Here is a 23,766-nt window from a genome sequence, read left to right on the forward strand (position 1 = left end):
ATCCATACTTTCCCTAGGCTTTCTTAACTTGTTTAACTCACTCCAAATTTTTTTGTTATTTTCATTAAAATTTCTTGACAGTGCCTCTCCCACTCTTTCATCTCCTCTCCTTTTGCACTCTCTCACCACTCTCTTCACCTTCTATCACTGTCTTGCCATACATAATATATATGTGCTGGGGTCTTGATATTTTATTATAATGATGCAAACTATTTCCTTGTGTGGCTCAGCATGATGTAGAATGTATTGTGTATTTTATGATCAATAGAAATTCCCATTGTTATTAGGATTTTGTATAACTTGGGTACAGTATTATCATGAGGTCTTGTTTTAAAATATATTTAAGCATATGGTAGTTAAATAGATGGACATTGTATTACATGTACTTGATCAATTTTTGGCAGTAAACAATTAGATTTTTAGTTTAGTCAAACTTAGAATAATCTAAGGCAAAAATCATGATGTTATCAGGTCAACACAGGTCTAAGACTATGTGCACCATCGAGTGTAACAGATGTGATAATGGACTGTAATTCCTCAATTGACAGTGACTTCCACTCGGGCATCTGGTGGCAATGATATGCTGTCGGACTCTCGGTACGAAGGCTTTCAACTTTTAGATGAAGTGCATGATGGGGATGAAGAAGACAACGATGAACCAGGTATGTTCTCACTCCACATATTTTTGCTGCAGCTATGACAACAAGTCTTATGCATAAAGTGTTTAAATATCAAATACATTTTTCACAGAAATAAAATTTTCGTGTTTTAAGCACTGCATGTTGTTCTTTTATTGCCAGTTTAAACTGTCGACATAAATATTTTTATTACATAGGTAGTAATGAATGTTAAAATACCTAAATATAAATATGGGAGCTTTGTTGTTTCCCAGTGACAGTTTCGAAATTAGTATTTTTGTTTTTTAATTGAAGGTTTTAGGATTTTTAAATATTTTATTTATAAATACTAGTTAAAAAAATGAAGATATCTTCCTCAGTCACTAACTTGATCAAACTATGGAACATTTAGTTCAGTTATTATTAAAATTATTGCAATTACTATATTTATTAATTCAGATGGCCAAGATTCTGAGGAGGACTACGAATATGATTCCGAGGTGCCCGAAGAAGAGATTGATGCTCTTCTGGAGGAAGGACTTCCAGAGGAAATGAAAGGCCCAAGAAAGAGAAAAAAGGACACTGTTTTAGGAGAAGGAGAGGATGCCCCATATGATGAAAGACAAAAAGTTGTTCTTGTTGGTAAGAGAAACTATAATTTGTAATATTAAATCCGAAATAGAGGCTGTTCTGAAAGATGTGTTCTCGACTGCACAGCTTTTGTCGTGGCTATCAATAAAATTAACTTGGTCATTCGTTCCTTTGTATCAGAAACTTGTAGATTGTGTACGTTCCATCTCTGGGGAGTGGTGATTAGGATGTCGTCCACATACTAATATCTAAGTCGACTTTTTCTAGTATTTTTTTAACACTAGTTATCCCCCACCGAGGTAGGGTGACCCAGAATAAAAATAAATACATTCACCATCATTCATTCAATTGTTGTCTTGCCAAACATATTTATATGTCATAGTTCAAATGACCCTCTGAACTGCAATATCCTCACCAATCCTCTAGACTCTAGAGTATAGGTACAGTGCTTCCTACCTCTAGGATTCAAATCCAGTTAACCAATTTCCCTGAATCCCTTCACAAATGTTACTATGCTTATTCCAGCAGCATATCAGGCCATAAAAACCATTTGTCTCCACTCGGCCTGATCTAATATGCTCACAAAAGCCTGTTGGATGTTCAAATCCCTGTCACTCAAAACTACCTTTACCTGCTTTCTCTGGTCCTTCATGGAACAACCCCTAGCCATCCTTCCCTCCACTCCAGATTTATATACCCTCCATGTTATCCTGTTTTACACCATCCTCTCTAGGTGCCCAAACCACCTCAACAACCCCTCTTCAGCTCTTCTAATTATACTTATTATACCATAACATGAAGTTATAATCAAAACTTGTCATTGCAGAAAAAGGCAGCAATCATTTTGAGGTGCTGCCAGAGGGTTGGGTGCAAGTCACCCACAACAGTGGTATGCCAGTCTATCTTCACAAACAATCAAGAGTTTGTACTATGTCCAAACCCTACTTTCTAGGACAAGCCAGTGTTAGGGTAAGTCCTAAGTAGTTTAAAATAAAAAAAAAAATCCTGTAACCTAGGAATTGTGGGTCATCTTGGAAGGATTGCTGACAATGATATGCATAACATCCTCCCTCACCAAGATACAGTAACATAATATAAACTGTTTCACTTCAACAAAATATTGTAAATAGGAGGGGCAGTACCTTCACTCTGAAGAAGTGGGGATGTTGCAGTCGGATTGTAATGTCAGTACACTTTGTGAAAGATGGTGATTTAATGAATGATGGTGAATGTGTTTTCTTCTTTGGTTACTTTTCCTTGATAGGAAACTGCTGTTAAGTTAAAAAAGTTTCACTCTTCTAAAATATTATAAACAAATGTTTAGCTCTGTTGAAATACTTATTTTAAATGATAGTTTGTTCTGATGAAATATTGCAAATGATGATGAGCTTCAGTGAACACTGTCAACTGTTGTGCTCTAGTGAACACTGTCAACTGTTGTGCTTCAGTGAACACTGTCAACTGTTGTGCTCTAGTGAACACTGTCAACTGTTGTGCTTCAGTGAACACTGTCAACTGTTGTGCTTCAGTGAACACTGTCAACTGTTGTGCTTCAGTGAACACTGTCAACTGTTGTGCTCTAGTGAACACTGTCAACTGTTGTGCTTCAGTGAACACTGTCAACTGTTGTGCTTCAGTGAACACTGTCAACTGTTGTGCTCTAGTGAACACTGTCAACTGTTGTGCTTCAGTGAACACTGTCAACTGTTGTGCTCTAGTGAACACTGTCAACTGTTGTGCTTCAGTGAACACTGTCAACTGTTGTGCTTCAGTGAACACTGTCAACTGTTGTGCTTCAGTGAACACTGTCAACTGTTGTGCTCTAGTGAACACTGTCAACTGTTGTGCTTCAGTGAACACTGTCAACTGTTGTGCTTCAGTGAACACTGTCAACTGTTGTGCTTCAGTGAACACTGTCAACTGTTGTGCTTCAGTGAACACTGTCAACTGTTGTGCTTCAGTGAACACTGTCAACTGTTGTGCTTCAGTGAACACTGTCAACTGTTGTGCTCTAGTGAACACTGTCAACTGTTGTGCTCCAGTGAACACTGTCAACTGTTGTGCTTCAGTGAACACTGTCAACTGTTGTGCTTCAGTGAACACTGTCAACTGTTGTGCTCTAGTGAACACTGTCAACTGTTGTGCTCTAGTGAACACTGTCAACTGTTGTGCTCCAGTGAACACTGTCAACTGTTGTGCTTCAGTGAACACTGTCAACTGTTGTGCTTCAGTGAACACTGTCAACTGTTGTGCTTCAGTGAACACTGTCAACTGTTGTGCTTCAGTGAAACACTGTCAACTGTTGTGCTCCAGTGAACACTGTCAACTGTTGTGCTTCAGTGAACACTGTCAACTGTTGTGCTTCAGTGAACACTGTCAACTGTTGTGCTCCAGTGAACACTGTCAACTGTTGTGCTTCAGTGAACACTGTCAACTGTTGTGCTTCAGTGAACACTGTCAACTGTTGTGCTTCAGTGAACACTGTCAACTGTTGTGCTTCAGTGAACACTGTCAACTGTTGTGCTTCAGTGAACACTGTCAACTGTTGTGCTTCAGTGAACACTGTCAACTGTTGTGCTTCAGTGAACACTGTCAACTGTTGTGCTTCACACTGTCAACTGTTGTGCTCTAGTGAAACACTGTCAACTGTTGTGCTCTAGTGAACACTGTCAACTGTTGTGCTTCAGTGAACACTGTCAACTGTTGTGCTTCAGTGAACACTGTCAACTGTTGTGCTTCAGTGAAACACTGTCAACTGTTGTGCTCCAGTGAACACTGTCAACTGTTGTGCTTCAGTGAAACACTGTCAACTGTTGTGCTTCATTGAAACACTGTCAACTGTTGTGCTCCAGTGAACACTGTCAACTGTTGTGCTCCAGTGAACACTGTCAACTGTTGTGCTCCAGTGAACACTGTCAACTGTTGTGCTTCAGTGAACACTGTCAACTGTTGTGCTTCAGTGAACACTGTCAACTGTTGTGCTTCAGTGAACACTGTCAACTGTTGTGCTTCAGTGAACACTGTCAACTGTTGTGCTTCAGTGAACACTGTCAACTGTTGTGCTTCAGTGAACACTGTCAACTGTTGTGCTTCAGTGAACACTGTCAACTGTTGTGCTCCAGTGAACACTGTCAACTGTTGTGCTTCAGTGAACACTGTCAACTGTTGTGCTTCAGTGAACACTGTCAACTGTTGTGCTTCAGTGAACACTGTCAACTGTTGTGCTCAGTGAACACTGTCACCTGTTGTGCTTCAGTGAACACTGTCAACTGTTGTGCTTCAGTGAACACTGTCAACTGTTGTGCTTCAGTGAACACTGTCAACTGTTGTGCTTCAGTGAACACTGTCAACTGTTGTGCTTCAGTGAACACTGTCAACTGTTGTGCTCTAGTGAACACTGTCAACTGTTGTGCTTCAGTGAACACTGTCAACTGTTGTGCTTCAGTGAACACTGTCAACTGTTGTGCTTCAGTGAACACTGTCAACTGTTGTGCTTCAGTGAACACTGTCAACTGTTGTGCTCCAGTGAACACTGTCAACTGTTGTGCTTCAGTGAACACTGTCAACTGTTGTGCTTCAGTGAACACTGTCAACTGTTGTGCTTCAGTGAACACTGTCAACTGTTGTGCTTCAGTGAACACTGTCAACTGTTGTGCTTCAGTGAACACTGTCAACTGTTGTGCTCTAGTGAAACACTGTCAACTGTTGTGGTCCAGTGAACACTGTCAACTGTTGTGCTCTAGTGAAACACTGTCAACTGTTGTGCTCCAGTGAACACTGTCAACTGTTGTGGTCCAGTGAACACTGTCAACTGTTGTGGTCCAGTGAACACTGTCAACTGTTGTGGTCCAGTGAACACTGTCAACTGTTGTGGTCCAGTGAACACTGTCAACTGTTGTGGTCCAGTGAACACTGTCAACTGTTGTGGTCCAGTGAACACTGTCAACTGTTGTGGTCCAGTGAACACTGTCAACTGTTGTGCTCTAGTGAACACTGTCAACTGTTGTGGTCCAGTGAACACTGTCAACTGTTGTGCTCTAGTGAACACTGTCAACTGTTGTGGTCCAGTGAACACTGTCAACTGTTGTGCTCTAGTGAACACTGTCAACTGTTGTGCTTCAGTGAACACTGTCAACTGTTGTGCTTCAGTGAACACTGTCAACTGTTGTGCTCTAGTGAACACTGTCAACTGTTGTGGTCCAGTGAACACTGTCAACTGTTGTGGTCCAGTGAACACTGTCAACTGTTGTGCTTCAGTGAACACTGTCAACTGTTGTGCTTCAGTGAACATTGTCAACTGTTGTGCTTCAGTGAACACTGTCAACTGTTGTGCTTCAGTGAACACTGTCAACTGTTGTGCTTCAGTGAACACTGTCAACTGTTGTGGTCCAGTGAACACTGTCAACTGTTGTGCTTCAGTGAACACTGTCAACTGTTGTGCTTCAGTGAACACTGTCAACTGTTGTGCTTCAGTGAACACTGTCAACTGTTGTGCTTCAGTGAACACTGTCAACTGTTGTGCTTCAGTGAACACTGTCAACTGTTGTGCTTCAGTGAACACTGTCAACTGTTGTGCTCCAGTGAACACTGTCAACTGTTGTGCTTCAGTGAACACTGTCAACTGTTGTGCTTCAGTGAACACTGTCAACTGTTGTGCTTCAGTGAACACTGTCAACTGTTGTGCTTCAGTGAACACTGTCAACTGTTGTGCTCTAGTGAAACACTGTCAACTGTTGTGCTTCAGTGAACACTGTCAACTGTTGTGCTTCAGTGAACACTGTCAACTGTTGTGCTTCAGTGAACACTGTCAACTGTTGTGCTTCAGTGAACACTGTCAACTGTTGTGCTCTAGTGAAACACTGTCAACTGTTGTGCTTCAGTGAACACTGTCAACTGTTGTGCTCCAGTGAACACTGTCAACTGTTGTGCTCCAGTGAAACACTGTGTACATTGTGCACCTCTCTTATGGAACAGTCTACAGTAAAGGCTTGTACAGTACTGGAATAGATGTACTCTCAAGAAATTGATATTTCCTTGTCAAGATATTAGGATGGTGGTGGTTGGAGTAGTGATGGTGGTGGGTGGAGTAGTGATGGTGGTGGTTGGAGTAGTGATGGTGGTGGTTGGAGTAGTGATGGTGGTGGGTGGAGTAGTGATGGTGGTGGTTGGAGTAGTGATGGTGGTGGTTGGAGTAGTGATGGTGGTGGTTGGAGTAGTGATGGTGGTGGTTGGAGTAGTGATGGTGGTGGTTGGAGTAGTGATGGTGGTTGGAGTAGTGATGGTGGTGGTTGGAGTAGTGATGGTGGTGGTTGGAGTAGTGATGGTGGTGGGTGGAGTAGTGATGGTGGTGGTTGGAGTAGTGATGGTGGTGGTTGGAGTAGTGATGGTGGTGGGTGGAGTAGTGATGATGGTGGTTGGAGTAGTGATGGTGGTGGTTTGGAGTAGTGATGGTGGTGGGTGGAGTAGTGATGGTGGTGGTTGGAGTAGTGATGGTGATGGGTGGAGTAGTGATGGTGGAGGTTGGAGTAGTGATGGTGGAGGTTGGAGTACAGTTTGGAGGGATATGTTGTGTATCTTTATACGTATATGCTTCTAAACTGTTGTGTTCTGAGCACCTCTGCAAAAACAGTGATAATGTGTGAGTGTGGTGAAAGTGTTGAATGATGATGAAAGTATTTTCTTTTTGGGGATTTTCTTTCTTTTTGGGTCACCCTGCCTCGGTGGGAGACGGCCGACTTGTTGAAAAAAAAAAAACAAAAAAAAAACATACATACATTATAGATTCAAGCAGAGTAAGATTTAGTAAAATGACTGAAGATACCTAAATGAATAAAACAGAAAAGAAGAATATATGACAGTTTTGTGTGTGTCAGTGTAAAAAGAGGCGGGAATTAATATTTACATATTTGTTATTATTAATGTACCAACTGCTGTTCACTCCAGAAGAAAATGATCAATTGGATAAAAAGTAAATACTGTAAATATTTAATTTGTACCTTAATTTATCATAGCATTACTAATTTTTTTTTTTTTCAGAAACATGACATTCCTTTGAGTGCTATCCCATGCTTCCAGTACATGAAGGCACTTGAGGTAGAAAACAGCAGTACAGAAGAAATCAAAGAGAGTACTGATCAAGAAAAGAGTGATCAAGATGATAGAGAACAACAGGTAAGCAAGATTAGTCTGCCAAGATTTTGGTTAATCATGTAGAGTTCACAGAGGCTCGTGTGTTAGTGTGACTTGTAAATGGTCCAAGACAGACTGAAACATCATCATAAGCTTCTCTCTCTCTCCTATGTGTGGGTTATTTGTGTAGAGTCTTCTGAGGCCTGGTCATGCAAACATACATGGTACTACTTGCAATAGCAAGTGACAAATATATAATTAATGATCACAAATAACCCGCACATAAAAGAGAGAAGCTTACGGCGACGTTTCGGTCCGTAAGCTTCTCTCTTTTATGTGCGGGTTATTTGTGTATCGTTCCAGTCACGGTATTGTGCCTTTTTTTGTTATTTAATTAATGATCAGTTTGGAATTTCTTTCTTTCTTTCAACACACCGGCCGTATCCCACCGAGGCAGGGTGGCCCAAAAGGAAAAACGAAAGTAGGAAAAACGAAAGTCAGTTTGGAATTTGTAAAGTTTTAAAGAATATTGCACCAACAGTGGTAGATGACTTTCATATGCCAGTGTAAAGAATAAGTTGACACTTCTGTATTATCTCTTCATGAGCTGTATGGTATTTCAGCATTTCTCTATCCATGTATCTAGAGTTTGTTTTAATGTTTGTCAGTGCAGCATGCAAATTTCTCACATTTTTTAACCCGTAAACGGTCCAAACGTATATATATGTTTTTACCGCTAGTGCCCCAAACGTATACACCTACCATCCGACTTACGACCTGCTCGACTTACGACCACTCGACTTACGACCGTGTTTTTTATGCCAAATTTCTGGGAAATAAACAACTATTTGAGTTGTACACAGTGTTTATCCTAAACCTTACAGTATAAAATACAGTACTAGCAACATAAAAAGTAAAGTAAAACATGAAATACCAAAATAAAACAATGAAATAAAGTCATTACAAAAATGTTTTGTTGATATTCAGTAGTAAAGTTCGACTTACGACCATTTCGACTTACGACCCGTTTCTCTGAACTGAACTCAGTCGTAAGTCGGATGGTAGGTGTATATACGTTTTATGTGTCCTACATTTAACATTGCCACGATAAGCCTGAGTCGCCTAGACATGTGAGAATGGGTGTGAGCACTCACTGTGCACCATATTAAAATAATTGGGGATGCCTGAGTACCATATGCTCTTTTTTCCTATTAAAAAACAATGTTTTTTTTTCTCAAAAAAGTTGGGGCAATACAGTAGTGAACGTATATATATGTGGGGACCATTTACGGGTTAAATGTAATCTTCGAGTGATGATCTTTCACCTGTGATGAGTTGTAAGGCCTCTCTGACACTCTGTATTTTCTTTCTGAAACTATATTGGCTTCAGTGTGGCTTTTATTAAGTTTCACTTTCAAAAGGCTTTATGTTTGGGAAATATGGTAATGATGAAACAATTCCTCTTGTTAAATGTGTTATTTTTAATTGTGATCTATGTTGTTGGTAAGTCACATGTTCTGTTTGTATGTTTCATAAGATATCTTGAAGAGTGGTTCATATTCAAATTATATAAAAAAACAATATCTTAAGTAAATAGTTTTATATATGGTTCTTTGTTATATTTTGAGAAGAATGGGAAATATTTTAGTGCTTTAAAAATTTATGATCTCAGAGTTAGCCTTTTTTTTACACTATATATAAAATACATTTAAATATATCATCATTGGTTTACTTTCAACAGAGAGATGAAGTACCAGTGGAAAATGGAATTGATAGCATCAAGGTTGCGTCAAGTGGGAGTCGACCATCTGGATGTCCCGCGAGCACTGGGAGTCTGGCTGCAGCTCTGGCTCTCAACACTGGTAAAGAAGGTACAGTAAACTTATAAGATAATCCCAAGCAAGAGTCACTCCTTGCACTGAATAATCCATGTGGGTTTAACACTTAACAAATTAATATAGTTATATGCAATATAACTATATTAATTTGTTAAGTGAGGAACTTTTAAATGGTGAGGAAGAAAGGGAGGCGGTAATTTCATGCATTGGCCAGGGAGGTATACCATCTTTTAGGAGTGAAGAATGTAAGTGTGGTGGAGGTACGTGAGGCATTACGTAGAATGAAAGGGGGTAAAGCAGCTGGAACTGATGGGATCATGACAGAAATGTTAAAAGCAGGGGGGGATATAGTGTTGGAGTGGTTGGTACCTAGGGATTGGCGGAGAGCATGTATAGTCCCTTTATATAAAGGGAAGGGGGACAAAAGAGATTGTAAAAATTATAGAGGAATAAGTTTACTGAGTATACGAGGAAAAGTATATGGTAGGGTTATAATTGAAAGAATTAGAGGTAAGACAGAATGTAGGATTGCGGATGAGCAAGGAGGCTTCAGAGTGGTTAGGGGATGTGTGGATCAAGTGTTTACATTGAAGCATATATGTGAACAGTATTTAGATAAAGGTAGGGAAGTTTTTATTGCATTTATGGATTTAGAAAAGGCATATGATAGAGTGGATAGAGGAGCAATGTGGCAGATGTTGCAAGTATATGGAATAGGTGGTAAGTTACTAAATGCTGTAAAGAGCTTTTATGAGGATAGTGAGGCTCAGGTTAGGGTGTGTAGAAGAGAGGGAGAATACTTCCCGGTAAAAGTAGGTCTTAGACAGGGATGTGTAATGTCACCATGGTTGTTTAATATATTTATAGATGGGGTTGTAAAAGAAGTAAATGCTAGGGTGTTCGGGAGAGGGGTTGGATTAAATTATGGGGAATCAAATTCAAAATGGGAATTGACTCAGTTACTTTTTGCTGATGATACTGTGCTTATGAGAGATTCTAAAGAAAAATTGCAAAGGTTAGTAGATGAGTTTGAGAATGTGTGTAAAGGTAGAAAGTTGAAAGTGAACATAGAAAAGAGTAAGGTGATGAGGGTATCAAATGATTTAGATAAAGAAAAATTGGATATCAAATTGGGGAGGAGGAGTATGGAAGAAGTGAATGTTTTCAGATACTTGGGAGTTGACGTGTCGGCGGATGGATTTATGAAGGATGAGGTTAATCATAGAATTGATGAGGGAAAAAAGGTGAGTGGTGCGTTGAGGTATATGTGGAGTCAAAAAACGTTATCTATGGAGGCAAAGAAGGGAATGTATGAAAGTATAGTAGTACCAACACTCTTATATGGATGTGAAGCTTGGGTGGTAAATGCAGCAGCAAGGAGACGGTTGGAGGCAGTGGAGATGTCCTGTCTAAGGGCAACGTGTGGTGTAAATATTATGCAGAAAATTCGGAGTGTGGAAATTAGGAGAAGGTGTGGAGTTAATAAAAGCATTAGTCAGAGGGCAGAAGAGGGGTTGTTGAGGTGGTTTGGTCATTTAGAGAGAATGGATCAAAGTAGAATGACATGGAAAGCATATAAATCTATAGGGGAAAGAAAGAGGGGTAGGGGTCGTCCTCGAAAGGGTTGGAAAGAGGGGGTAAAGGAGGTTTTGTGGGCGAGGGGCTTGGACTTCCAGCAAGCATGCATGAGCGTGTTAGATAGGAGTGAATGGAGACGAATGATACTTGGGACCTGACGATCTGTTGGAGTGTGAGCAGGGTAATATTTAGTGAAGGGATTCAGGGAAACCGGTTATTTTCATATAGTCGGACTTGAGTCCTGGAAATGGGAAGTACAATGCTTGCACTTTAAAGGAGGGGTTTGGGATATTGGCAGTTTGGAGGGATATGTTGTGTATCTTTATATGCATATGCTTCTAAATTGTTGTATTCTGAGCACCTCTGCAAAAGGAGTGATAATGTGTGAGTGTGGTGAAAGTGTTGAATGATGATGAAAGTATTTTCTTTTTGGGGATTTTCTTTCTTTTTTGGGTAACCCTGTCTCGGTGGGAGACGGCCGACTTGTTGAAAAAAAAAAAAATATGCAATATCCATGTATGGTAATTTGAATTGTGGTGTCAACATAGGTCTGCATGACAGCTAATGAATGAGTGATGGTGAATGTATTTTCTTCTTTGGGTCACTTTACCTTAGTGCAAAATGGCCAATATGGTAAAATAGACTCAATTGAATGTGTAAATTATGGTAAAAAGTTTAACCCTTTGAGGGTTTTCGTCGTACTAGTACGTCTTACGCGTAGGGGTTTTTGACGTACTAGTACGCATAAATTCTAGCGGCCTCAAATCTAGTGGGAGAAAGCTGGTAGGCCTTCATATGAAAGAATAGGTCTATGTGGTCAGTGTGCACAGTCTAAAAAAAATCCTGCAGCACACAGTGCATAATGAGAAAAAAAAAACTTTGACCATTTTTTTGGAATAAATCAGCGACTTTGCAGTGTATTTTCGTATGGTATTTATTGTTGTATTCTAGTTTTCTTGGTCTCATTTTATAGAATGGAAGACATATTGCAGAAATTGAGATGATTTTGGCTGGTTTTACAATGAAAGGTGCCTTGAAATTGAGCTCAAAGTAGCAGAAATGTTCGATTTTTACCAAACTTCAAAAGTAAACAAATCGTGCCAAGCGTGCAATACACGTCAACTGGTGAGTCTAATATTCTTTCACAAGTGCACCAATAATATTTATACCATTTTTTACACTAATGCAGTAGTCTGCATAACAGTAAATCTTATATTTTTTGTGAGAATAAAAATTCAAAATGGAAAGCAAAAGAATATAAGAGGGGCCTTGAGACGTGACTAATGACTAGAGGAAATGTCATTTTAGTGCCAGGAATGTCTTTTTTGTTTATTCTGGACCCTATTCGGAAATTGGCATCTTTTGAAATTTGTGTGAAATTGGCAAAATTGCTAAATTCTGACCACTGTACTGGATAGTTGAATTTCATAAATGGGTGGTTTCTTGCACCCATTCGATAGAAAAAATGGAGTTCTAGCGAAATATTCATGTTTTTTGTCGACTAGTACAGCGAAATTGGCCGAAAATGGGGCTCAAAGTGGGCAAAATCGCCGATGCGTAAACATCGCCGAGACCGCTAACTTTGCGAGAGCATAATTTCGTAAGTTTTCTATCAAATTTCAAACTTTTGGTGTCTTTATGATCGGGAAAAGATTCTCTATCTTTTCATAAGAGAAAATAATTTTTTTTTTTTTTTAAATTTGGCCAACCCTGAGAACGAGTTTCGGAGAGGGCCTGTCGACCCTCAAAGGGTTAATGGAAGAATCTTGAGAACAAGATTGTCATATTTTACAGCTGGCAGTAGTACCTATGGTAAAACATTTTTATATTTAAAAAAAAACTGCATACAGTGGATTGAATAAATGTTTATACTGGTTGATTCTTTATGAAATTCACAAGACTAGCAGACTGCATTTCTTTCTCCTTCAATTAGTCTTCCAACTGCATAAATACAGTACAGTATATAGTAGAATAAGTGTAGATAGGAAGAATAATAAATATAGGGATAGAGTTTAATTTTGAGTCACCCCACCTTAGTGGACGATGGCCGGTGTGTTAAAAAATGTAATTTCCTTATTAATGTACAGACATACATGAATGTGTTAATATCTCTCTACATCAGTCTTTGTTGTTTCTGCAGGAGTGGCTCCACCTGCAGCATTGATGGTGGGTAATGCCAAGATTGAGACAGCTGTTGAAAACCTGCAGCAACAATCTCTTGATGTGACAGAGTTGCGAGAGTACTGCCAGAAGCGTTTTCAGTTTAAGAGCATCAAAATCATTAGATTCAAGTAAGTATTTCTAGCTTTGCTCTTGAAAAGTAAACATATGGATTTATATAATTAGGACTGTATTGTAGGTTGGTAGACAGCAACCATCAAGTGAGGTTCTACCAGCCAGTCATGTAAATGTGAAACAGGCTTGTTAACCCTTTCAAGGTGGGTCCCATTGTACTACAGCTTTGAAGCCCTGGTCAGTCCTATTGTACTACGGCTTTGAAGCCTGGATCAGTCCTGTTGTACTATGGCTTTGAAGTCCGGGTCAGTCCTACTGTACTACGGCTTTGAAGCCAAGGTCAGTCTCCTGTTGTACTACGGCATTGAAGCCAAGGTCAGTCCTGTTGTACTACGGCATTGAAGCCTGGGTCAGTCCCGTTGTTCTACATGATGAGCTCAGCTCTCAGATATGCTGTAAGCAGTAAATCTGGACCTAGATATGAGAGAATGGGTCTGTGCACCATATTAAAAAAATCCTGCAGCGTGCAGAGCATAATGAGAAAAAAACGTGACAATAAATAATAAAAAAAAGGCACAATACTGTGACTGGAACGATACACAAATAATCTGCACATAGAAGAGAGGAGCTTACGACGATGTTTTTGTTCTACTTGGACCATTTACAAAGTCAATTTATTCTTTTTGTTAATGTGACTTTGTAAATGGTCCAAATCGGACCGAAACGTCGTCGTAAGCTCCTCTCTTCTATGTGCGGGTTATTTGTGTAACTGTGACCATGTTTTTGGTTTAAAACAGCAACTTTGCTGTGTATTTTTGTGTAGTTTTTATGGCTGTATTCTTGGTTTCTTGGACTCATTTGATAGAATGGAAGATTTTTTTTTTTTTTTTCAACAAGTCGGCCGTCTCCCACCGAGACAGGGTGACCCAAAGAGAAAGAAAATCCCCAAAAAGAAAAAAACTTTCATCATCATTCAACACTTTCACCTCACTCACACATAATCACCGTTTTTGCAGAGGTGCCCAGAATTCAACAGCTTAGAAGTATATACGTATAAAAACACACAACATATCTCTCCAAACTGCCAGTATCCCTAACCCCTCCTTTAGAGTGCAGGCATTGTACTTCCCATTTCCAGGACTCAAGTCCGGTATATATTACAGAAATAGACATGATTTTGATAGGTTTGAGGACTGAAAGTAGTTTAAGACTGAGCTCAGAGTAGCAGAAATGTTAAAATTTTGCCAATATTTTAGAGTACACAAATTACATTACTCCTATGTGTCTAACTGGTCAGTCTAATACATGTTCACAAATTCGCTGACATTATTTTTACAATTATTACAATAATGCAGTAGTCTGCATATCAGTAAATCTTCTATTTTTTGTGTGAATAAAAATTCAAAATGGAAAGCAAGCATAATGTAGAGGAGGCCTCAGGATATAATTAATGAACAGGAAATGTTTTTTTAGTGCTAGAAATATCTACATTGTTTATTCTGGACCCAATTTTTAAATTGGTAATTTTTTAATTTTATGTGAAATTAACTAAATAGCTGAATTCTGATCACTTTATTGGGTAGTTGAAATAGGTAAATGGGCAGTTTCTTGTACTCAGTCATTGGAATATGAGGAATACTAGCAAAATAGCTATGAGTTTGGTCAACTGGAATAATGAAATTGGCTGAAAATTGGGCTCAAAGTGGGTGAAACCACCGATGCGTAAATATTGCCAGGACCGCTAACTTTGCAGAATTGTAATTCTGTAAGTTTTCCATTAAATTACATACATTTGGTTTCATTACCTTCAGAAAAAGGCTTTTGTGTCATTTCATGAGAATTTTTTTGTTTTTGTTTTTTGAAATTCTTTTTTAGGTCATCCTACCTCAGTAGGTGGTGGCCAGTGTTAAAAAAATAGTACTGACCTGTATGTGGTTGCAGGGGTTTAGTCTTAGTTCCTTGCCCTGCATCTCTACCTATGGAAAATGGATAGAACATAAATTGTGTGTTTTGCTTTATCTAAAGTATATTTATCTTAGAGACTTTTCTCCTTTCTTTATCTGTATATCTTGATTTAAATTTTGTTTACCTTATATAAGTATCAGTGACTGGGTCAAAGAAAATTTCTGATGGAAGTGAGAATTGTTCATTTATAAATTTATTTAGCAAATGTTTCAGGTGTTCCCTTTTAAGCTGTTTTGCTTAGAGCTAAGACATCTAACTTCTTTTCAGTCTTTTTTTTTTTTTTTTTTTCAACAAGTTGGCCGTTTCCCACCGAGGCAGGGTGACCCAAAAAAGAAAGAAAATCTCCAAAAAGAAAATACTTTCATCATCATTCAACACTTTCACCACACTCACACATTATCACTGTTTTTGCAGAGGTGCTCAGAATACAACAGTTTAGAAGTTTATACATATAAAGATACACAACATATCCCTCCAAACTGCCAATATATTCTTCTTATCCATTCTTCACCACTTACAATCAAACAACCCAACTTCAAAATTTTCTTTTTCATGGCTGGTATTTCTAGATGTGTAGATCAGAATCTTCACTGTACCTGATTTCCAATCTGAATAAAATGTTTAATGTGTTAAATCATTGAATCTTGACTCTGTGTCTTCTGAAGGTCTTGGGCAGAAAGGAGGAGATTCCAGAAGCTGAATAAAAAGAAAGATCGTCCTCAGTTACCTGAAGGAACCAAACTCATCTCACTCAGGAGACAAGGTATGACTTTGAGCTAAGAGGCTCTCTTGTTATTATTATGATAATTATTGGGAAGAGCTAATGATGTAAAGGTTGTGCAGTGACTAGGTAATGGAAGACAGTCAGGTTTGATCCAAGACAGGGGCGCTCCAGTTCCATGAATCAAACCATTCATAAATTTCAAAGTGCCCTTTAAGGGTTTCAAATCGAAAACATAAGCTGCTTATTTCTTATATATGTCATTTGTCGCGACGGTAACAATGTGTAGTCCTCCACTTGCTCTTTCCAGTATCCAATATTGTCATATACACCAGTGGGGCAATTGCTACTTTGAAATCAATTGATATGAAATCTCTTCATGACAGACTGAAAGGGCTAGAGGCTTCACATATTGTCAAGCTGTAAGCTATAACTTAACTTATGGCTTAATTTAATATTAGCTGTGGAAGCTTGTATCTGGAATTTAATTATTCATTTCTACTGTTGTGCTTTTCCTGATCTCACTGAACTTTCCCTAGTGCATGTACTTTGAAATCTTGAAGGAAACAGATCTCTAAACTAAACCGCTTCATGTGCTGTGCCGTAATTTTCTTTTCAGAAGAAGATGGTGCTCCAGCAGCTAGCAGTAAAAAGGAATGGATTATGAATCCCAAAGGAAAAAGTTATGTGTGTATCTTGCATGAGTATGTCCAGCACGCTTTGAAGAAGCAACCCAAATATGTCTTCAAAGAAGTAGGTAAGTGACTTTCAGTCTTTAGACATTTTTGGTACTAATAATTTCCAAGGAATCAATAAGTCATCCACAAAATCCTTAATAGACTTGAAATACATAAAACTATAGTATATATTCAGACATAATAATAACACTTGATAAGTATGAAAATAAAGAAACACTACAGTAGACCTTTTTGGTAATGCTAGTCAGGTCCTGATCACACCCAGCTGTTACATAAGAATTATAGGTGTACTACATCAAGCTGACTGGTTTATGCTAGACAGGCCTCATTCACATTCACTACATACTCATTTGGCAGAGATTTGTAAAGTACTGTAGTTAAATTCTGTTGGTCATCACGGTTATCCACATTGAATACATGTCGGTGGTTGGTGGATGGAAGAGGACTGGGTAATTTGGATGGTTGCCTGGGGGAGAGGGAGATAAGAGGATGAGTAGGTGACACCCTCTTTCTCCTCTGCTTACCAGGCCTGGATTGCCTTACTGTATTCATGGTGTCAACACGCTTTCCTTTCACTATAATGAACTGGACAATAATACTGTATTTTTTACATTATCTTATGCAACCATCATTTGCATTTCATAGTAATAAACTATTTGAAAGAGAAATACAATGTAAACAATCTGAGGGAAGTTTGGCATGTCTGTTTAGACTGAAATATTGTTACTGAATGTGATTTTATCCATGATACACCAGAGGTAGGAATTTAGTGTGCAGTAGGCCCTAATATGTAAGCTTTTCAACCTCTGAGAGATATTACTCATGAATAGGTCAACCCCACTATTTGCTTAAATATTTGAGCTTAAAACCTCACCCTATAGTCAAAGTATTCAAGTTTGTTGGAAAATTATCCTTGGGAAGTTCTTGTCTTGTCTCTGTTAAGCAACTTTCTTATTGAAGCATAAGAAATAGACTACAGTTTAAAAGTAGTCTTTGATTTCTTTATCACATTTTGTACAAAATATTATTCAGTTTACTGACAAAACAACCCACTATTATTCCATTATTATAAGATAAAGAATAAAATCTACACTCAGACACATTATGTACTGTACTGCTTTTTCTCTTAATTTTATATTTTTTTTTTTTTTCAACAAGTCGGCCGTAACCCCATCTCCTGTATAAATTACTAAATGTAAAAAGAGAAACTTTCGTTTTTCTTTTTGGGCCACCCTGCCTTGGTGGGATACAGCCGGTTTGTTGAAAAAAAAAAGAAAAAAAGATTTTTTTTTTTTTTTTTTTTGGGGGGGGGGGGGCCACGCTGCCTTGGTGGGATATGGCCGGTTTGTTGAAAAAAAAAAAAAAAATTTTTTTTTTTGGGGGGGCCACCCTGCCTTGGTAGGATACGGCTGGTTTGTTGAAAGAAGAATATTTAAAGCTAATCACAATGTTTTATAAATGGACCTTAAGGCTGTAATTTTATTTGAAATTCAGTACATTATAATTTTTGACAATTTTAAAGCATTATGGAAGATAATGGTAGAATTACCAACAATATGTTTGGTAAAATGACACAAGTGCAAGTGATGGCTTGACAAAGCTCCTGGTGAGCAAAATGTTGCCATAATAATATGCCAAATTTATTGCATGCGTGTCCTTTTACCTCAATGTAGAAGATATTGTGATGGATCTTTATTTGCAAATTGTAAATGTCTGACAGTCAGTGGAATCTAAAATTTTGACTATGCTCCTCTGCATGCACCACAACTATCTTCTGCAATGTATATTTGTGTTTGTGCGACTTAAATGTTTGTTCATAAATTTTTCTTCACTCACCACCAGAAAATGCAGCCACTCCTTATGCAGCAACCATTATTATCAATGAAATGCAATACAGCACAGGATATGGGAGCAGCAAAAAGCAAGCCAAAACAGAAGCAGCCAAGGCAACACTGGAGATTCTATTGCCTGAGCTGGGAGAGAAGATCAGGGAAGAGTCCAACACTAAAGGAGAGGCTGATTTATCTGTGAGTTAATAGGAACTGGAGGTTAGAGGACATGGTCATAACATAACAAGATAATTAGAAAAATTAACAGTCACAGTATACCAGACAATGTGATAAGGTTGCATGTCATAAGGGCACATATGTTGTGACCATGTAACAATCACAACATATAAGACTTCTAGAGGCATCAACAAGGTTGTTATGAGCACCTGTAAGGCCATCTCTTTGTAAGATGTCCTTACAATTTGATGACAATTTTCAATCTTTATTGGGGTATTTTCACTCTATTACTACTACATGACTTTTCTACATAAAACTCCAATAATTGTTCAGTTTATCCAATTCATCTAGTTTGAGATTTGCATTTTCATTTTTTCTTTGCACATTTTTTTTTTTTACCTAATTCATAGATATAGCCATATAGTTTTTACTCCTTGAGGTAGGCCATGAAGAACATTACTAGGACTAGTACTGATATCTGTGTAATCACATTAGTGATTCTAGGATGACAATTTTTATTTTATCACTTGTCTTATTTTTCTTTCAAATAAAGATTTCTCATGTATTTAAGAGTTAATCTTCAATAACTTATATGTGGTATTTTGTAATTTTGAAATTAGTTTGTTACTAGGAATATTATCAGATGATTTGTTGAAATCTGTGTAAATGCATTTAGCCCATCTCTTCATTGTATAATTTTCATGACAATCATAAAGTTTTTAGTCTGCATTAGTATGTAATTGCTTTTATGTGTAGATATAAAAATACATTGATGTATAGATAAACATATCCTTGTATTAATATTTACAGTTCTTTGATGAGATCCGTATTGAAGATCCCAGAGTACCCGAGCTCTGTAACAAGACCAGTGAACTTTCTCCCTACTCCATTCTATTGAATTGTTTACAAAGAAACTTTGGCCTTAATGGTGCAAACATAGACTCAAGGCTGGTGACTCAGAAGAACCAAAAAAATGAATTTGTGATGACTGTGGGTAAACACACAGTGCAGGTCCAGTGTAAGAACAAGAAGGATGGCAAGCAGAGAGCATCTCAGGCTATTCTTCAGGTAACTTCATTTGTGTTAACTCATACTTCATGCAGGACATACCAGGCATTGTGCAGCAGAAAAGAATAAGCACCAAACTCAAACAGTGGACAAAAATGCACATATGGGGGAGATCAGAGCATTGAAGCTAAAGTTACCATACTGTGTTATGGGGTTGTTAGCCTAACTTTTAGATGAACAAGACTATATCTATACATTACCTTGAACAGGCAAAACATTAAGGAATCGATTCATTCACTAATTGAGATTTTAGCTGTGTTGGTGGTGCTTATGCATTTTTGCCATGTGATGCCTGATGCCCTAATGGCGATTACTCATTTTGTAATATTAGACACTTCTGTAAGCAAATTTTCTAATAGTACTGAATACACTGAAGCCCAGGAACCTTGGCTGCAGGCTGGGTTCATATGTATACTTCACTCTCACTTGTAACCATTAAGTGGCTGTTATTCTCAGTGTAGCATTAACTGGATTTTTGCATCATCAATAAAAGTTTTTTCTGTACAGGAGTTCCAAATTTACAGACAAGTTATATTCATAAACAAGTTGCTCTATTGAAATCATTAGTATAAAATAGTTATTTTTCACACATTTGTGTTGTAGATCTTTGATTGTAAAAGTTTTAATGAGTTCCTGAGTGCCCTGTTTGCAAGTGCAGATATTAGAAACTTGATATGTTAATCAGAAACCTGTATTATTAATAGTTTCATACAGTTAAATAATTTCATGGGATGTGAAAATGCTCATATACAGTTATTACAATATATATTTGTAATTATGCATTTGAAGATAAGATATAGTACTTGTACAAGGTATATTATATAAGCTTTAAAAAAGTTGTAATTAGTCAATACCAGTGATAAAGAAAATTGTATTGGAGATACGTCCTGGAGATGGGAAGTACAATACCTGCACTTTAAAGGAGGGGTTTGGAATATTGGCTGTTTAGAGTGACATTTAAACTGTCATATCTGGGTGCCTCTGCGAAGAGTGATTATGTGTGAATGATGGTGAAAGTGTTTCTTTCTCTTTTGGGTCACCCTCCCTTGGTGTGAGACGGCCGATGTGTTGGGAAAAAAAAATGTTGTATCTGTGCACTTCTGACAAGACAGTGATAGTGTGAATGATGATGGGAGATGGCCAGCATGTTAAAAATAAATATGTAAAATCATTTTATTACAAAGTATTTTTGTTATTACAGAAACTTCATCCACACATTAGTAGCTGGGGATCATTACTAAGGTTGTATGGAAACAGATCTATGCAGACTATGAGAGAGAAAAAAGCTGAGGAACAAGAGATCACATTACTGCAGTCAAATGCCACAGTCAACCAACCAAACACTTCCATCATTAATAAGCTAAAGCAAGAAATGCTTAAGTTGCAGGAAATGAAGGTATATGGTTGAGATTATTTTTCTGGGTTCATTCTTACATCTAGTCCTCACAATTTAATTATTAAGTTGTCTTTTAATTTTACATGCTAATGAGGGTCAAACCAACTCAAGATAAAATACTGTATTGCCAACAAATGTGCAGACATAGGCACAAGTTGCAGAACAAGCTTTCGGTGAGACAACATTTCACTCAGTGTAGAGCTTTGTCAAGTCATGACTTAATGAAGCTTATTCTTCAGCTTGTATCTTTGTCTCCAAATGAACCCACCTGGATAAAATAAAACAAAAGATAAAAATTCCATCACCAAGAGTCTCTTCAGCACCTAGAATGTGTACAGGGGACAAAAAAAAGACAAGTGCGGCATAACACACCTTGAGTCACAAATAGATGTTTGTAACTTGATAAAGTCTGCTGTGTGGATGAAACAATATCATAAAAGGATTGCATTTTGCTAAAGTTTTTTTTTTTTTTTTTTTTTTTTTTAACAAGTCATATAGAAGGGATACAGCTAATTAAAGTACAGGAGGGCCCAGCATATTCACTACCCTCTTTTTGGAGTTCCATGTTTTTGGTGGTTTTCAGTCAAGCCGTTGTTCTTGTTTGGTGCTTTTTCCACTTTTCCATTGTTTTCACACAACAGTTGCATAAGTGAAGGTGACCGCTGCCACATTTTACGGTAAGTATTTTATGTACGGTGTATTTATTTTACTTTTATATCTATTTTTTTATGCCTAGCTATATTAACACTTAATATATCATATTGTAAACATGTTATCAGGCATTTTAGACACATTCGATGTTGAAGAAAAAACTGCTCTTTGCCACCCACCAGCAATTTTTGCTAATTGTTGGGGATAGAAACAATGGCTATAGAAATGGGGCTCTTCTGCATACAGTATTGCTATCTTCTGTTTTAAATATGTTGGATTCTTTCTGTCACCGACAGTATTTATTGTACTTTTATGTTTGGATTAATGAACTAATGTTAGTTTCTCTTTGTTTTCAGAACTCCATCCAACCCATTGGAAAGTTCCTTCCCCCAGAAGATGTTGCTCTTCCATCTGCTTCAGGAATTGATCTGAATAATGTGGACTTGTAAAGGCACTGTATTGACACCATTACAGTGTTCTCGATGATGTCCATCACCAACACTGCATTATACAAGATATTTCGCAGACTTTCAAGTTTCTTGGTAGCTAATCAGGAGGATGAAAACTGTTTTCATGAAATACAGTTTGTCGTAGTTTCATATACATTTTAAAATGATATTTTATTCAGTGTGAACTAGTTTGTCTAACAGAATTATAAGTCAGGTTCATAGCTATTTAGTAAGTGAATGCATTGCATCACTACCTGTAACAGATAACAGATATACTAAGTGAAAAAGGTGTTACTAAGCTGTGATGAAATAACTAACCACAAAGTTAACTGTGATATTCAGAGTGCATGGACTTCATCAATTTTATACCTCCTTTTTATTTTAGCTATACTATTTAAGAACTATTTATTATTGCATAGAATCAGTCTTTCACAAACTATAAATGACATTTCATTTATGATTTAGACTATTGTGAATGGTTACAGGTTTTATTCTTATTAATTTTCCTATTTATATGAAAATAATACAATGCAGTATAAAGAAAATATATTTTAAATATAATACACTGTTGGACACTGATGTAGAATATAATGACCACTATTATATTTAATGAAGATGCTATACTGTATAATTGAAATTCAGCTTTTACAAGCTTTCAATATTTTTAATTCTGCTTTTATCCCTCAAAGGAAGGTTCCTTGATGCTAGTGAGCAGTTCTTGATCCAAGATATTGGATTTGTCTTCCCCTTCCTTGGATCAAACCTGATTGACTCCTGTTTCCCAGGCACTGTATGATTGACTCCTGTTTCCCAGGCACTGTATGATTGACTCCTGTTTCCCAGGCACTGTATGATTGACTCCTGTTTCCCAGGCACTGTATGATTGACTCCTGTTTCCCAGGCACTGTATGATTGACTCCTGTTTCCCAGGCACTGTATGATCCCTGTGGGTTTAGTGTTTCCCCCTAAATATAATAATTATAATAATGATGGTTCTTTTGTAACAAGTAATAGTCTTGCAACAAGTACAGTTATTACATAAGTTTTGTTTGTTAGTTTTTTGATGGAGCAGTTCAATGTTGTATTTGTGCATTTGATTAGAATTTGTAATGGAAAACAATTTCCCCTGTTTTGAAAAAAAAAAATTAGATATTCTCTTTGGAAAATTTTGAATTCTTAGAGGATGCAGTATCAGAATAAAAAATTTCAGTGTAAATTCTCAAAAATGTATTTAACATATTTAGGAGAATTCTAGATAAAGGGTAAATGATTGTAGAGTACAGGCAGAGGCTCTGCTTATTCAGCAGGCTACTGCTGTAAAGTACAGGCAGAGGCTCTGCTTATTGAGCAGGCTACTGCTGTAAAGTACAGGCAGAGGTTCTTATTGAGCAGGCTACTGCTGTAAAGTACAGGCAGAGGTTCTTATTGAGCAGGCTACTGCTGTAAAGTACAGGCAGAGGTTCTTATTGAGCAGGCTACTGCTGTAAAGTACAGGCAGAGGTTCTTATTGAGCAGGCTACTGCTGTAAAGTACAGGCAGAGGTTCTTATTCAGCAGGCTACTGCTGTAAAGTACAGGCAGAGGTTCTTATTGAGCAGGCTACTGCTGTAAAGTACAGGCAGAGGTTCTTATTCAGCAGGCTACTGCTGTAAAGTACAGGCAGAGGTTCTTATTCAGCAGGCTACTGCTGTAAAGTAGAGGCAGAGGTTCTTATTCAGCAGGCTACTGCTGTAAAGTACAGGCAGAGGTTCTTATTCAGCAGGCTACTGCTGTAAAGTACAGGCAGAGGTTCTTATTGAGCAGGCTACTACTGTAAAGTACAGGC

At 37.7% G+C, this 23,766-nt stretch overlaps 1 protein-coding gene across 2 annotated transcripts in view; it reads left to right on the top strand.

Annotated features, from left to right (window-relative positions):
- The window catches only part of pasha (partner of drosha), a 52,916-nt gene extending 29,589 nt beyond the window's left edge, over nt 1-23,327 (top strand). For both annotated transcript variants that reach the window (XM_053794903.2, XM_070100270.1), the window contains 12 exons: nt 549-662; nt 1,077-1,259; nt 2,035-2,177; nt 7,245-7,379; nt 9,079-9,208; nt 12,894-13,044; nt 15,619-15,716; nt 16,294-16,431; nt 18,215-18,399; nt 19,189-19,446; nt 20,648-20,842; nt 21,850-23,327. In XM_053794903.2, the coding sequence (XP_053650878.1) occupies nt 549-662; nt 1,077-1,259; nt 2,035-2,177; nt 7,245-7,379; nt 9,079-9,208; nt 12,894-13,044; nt 15,619-15,716; nt 16,294-16,431; nt 18,215-18,399; nt 19,189-19,446; nt 20,648-20,842; nt 21,850-21,942 (1,823 nt within the window). In that variant the 3' untranslated portion in view covers nt 21,943-23,327. The remainder of the gene's footprint in view (nt 1-548; nt 663-1,076; nt 1,260-2,034; nt 2,178-7,244; nt 7,380-9,078; nt 9,209-12,893; nt 13,045-15,618; nt 15,717-16,293; nt 16,432-18,214; nt 18,400-19,188; nt 19,447-20,647; nt 20,843-21,849) is intronic.
- Nucleotides 23,328-23,766: the final 439 nt, after the last annotated feature.

This window comes from Cherax quadricarinatus, chromosome 72, assembly GCF_038502225.1.
Source record: "Cherax quadricarinatus isolate ZL_2023a chromosome 72, ASM3850222v1, whole genome shotgun sequence".
Classification (NCBI taxonomy): Eukaryota; Metazoa; Arthropoda; class Malacostraca; order Decapoda; family Parastacidae; genus Cherax; species Cherax quadricarinatus.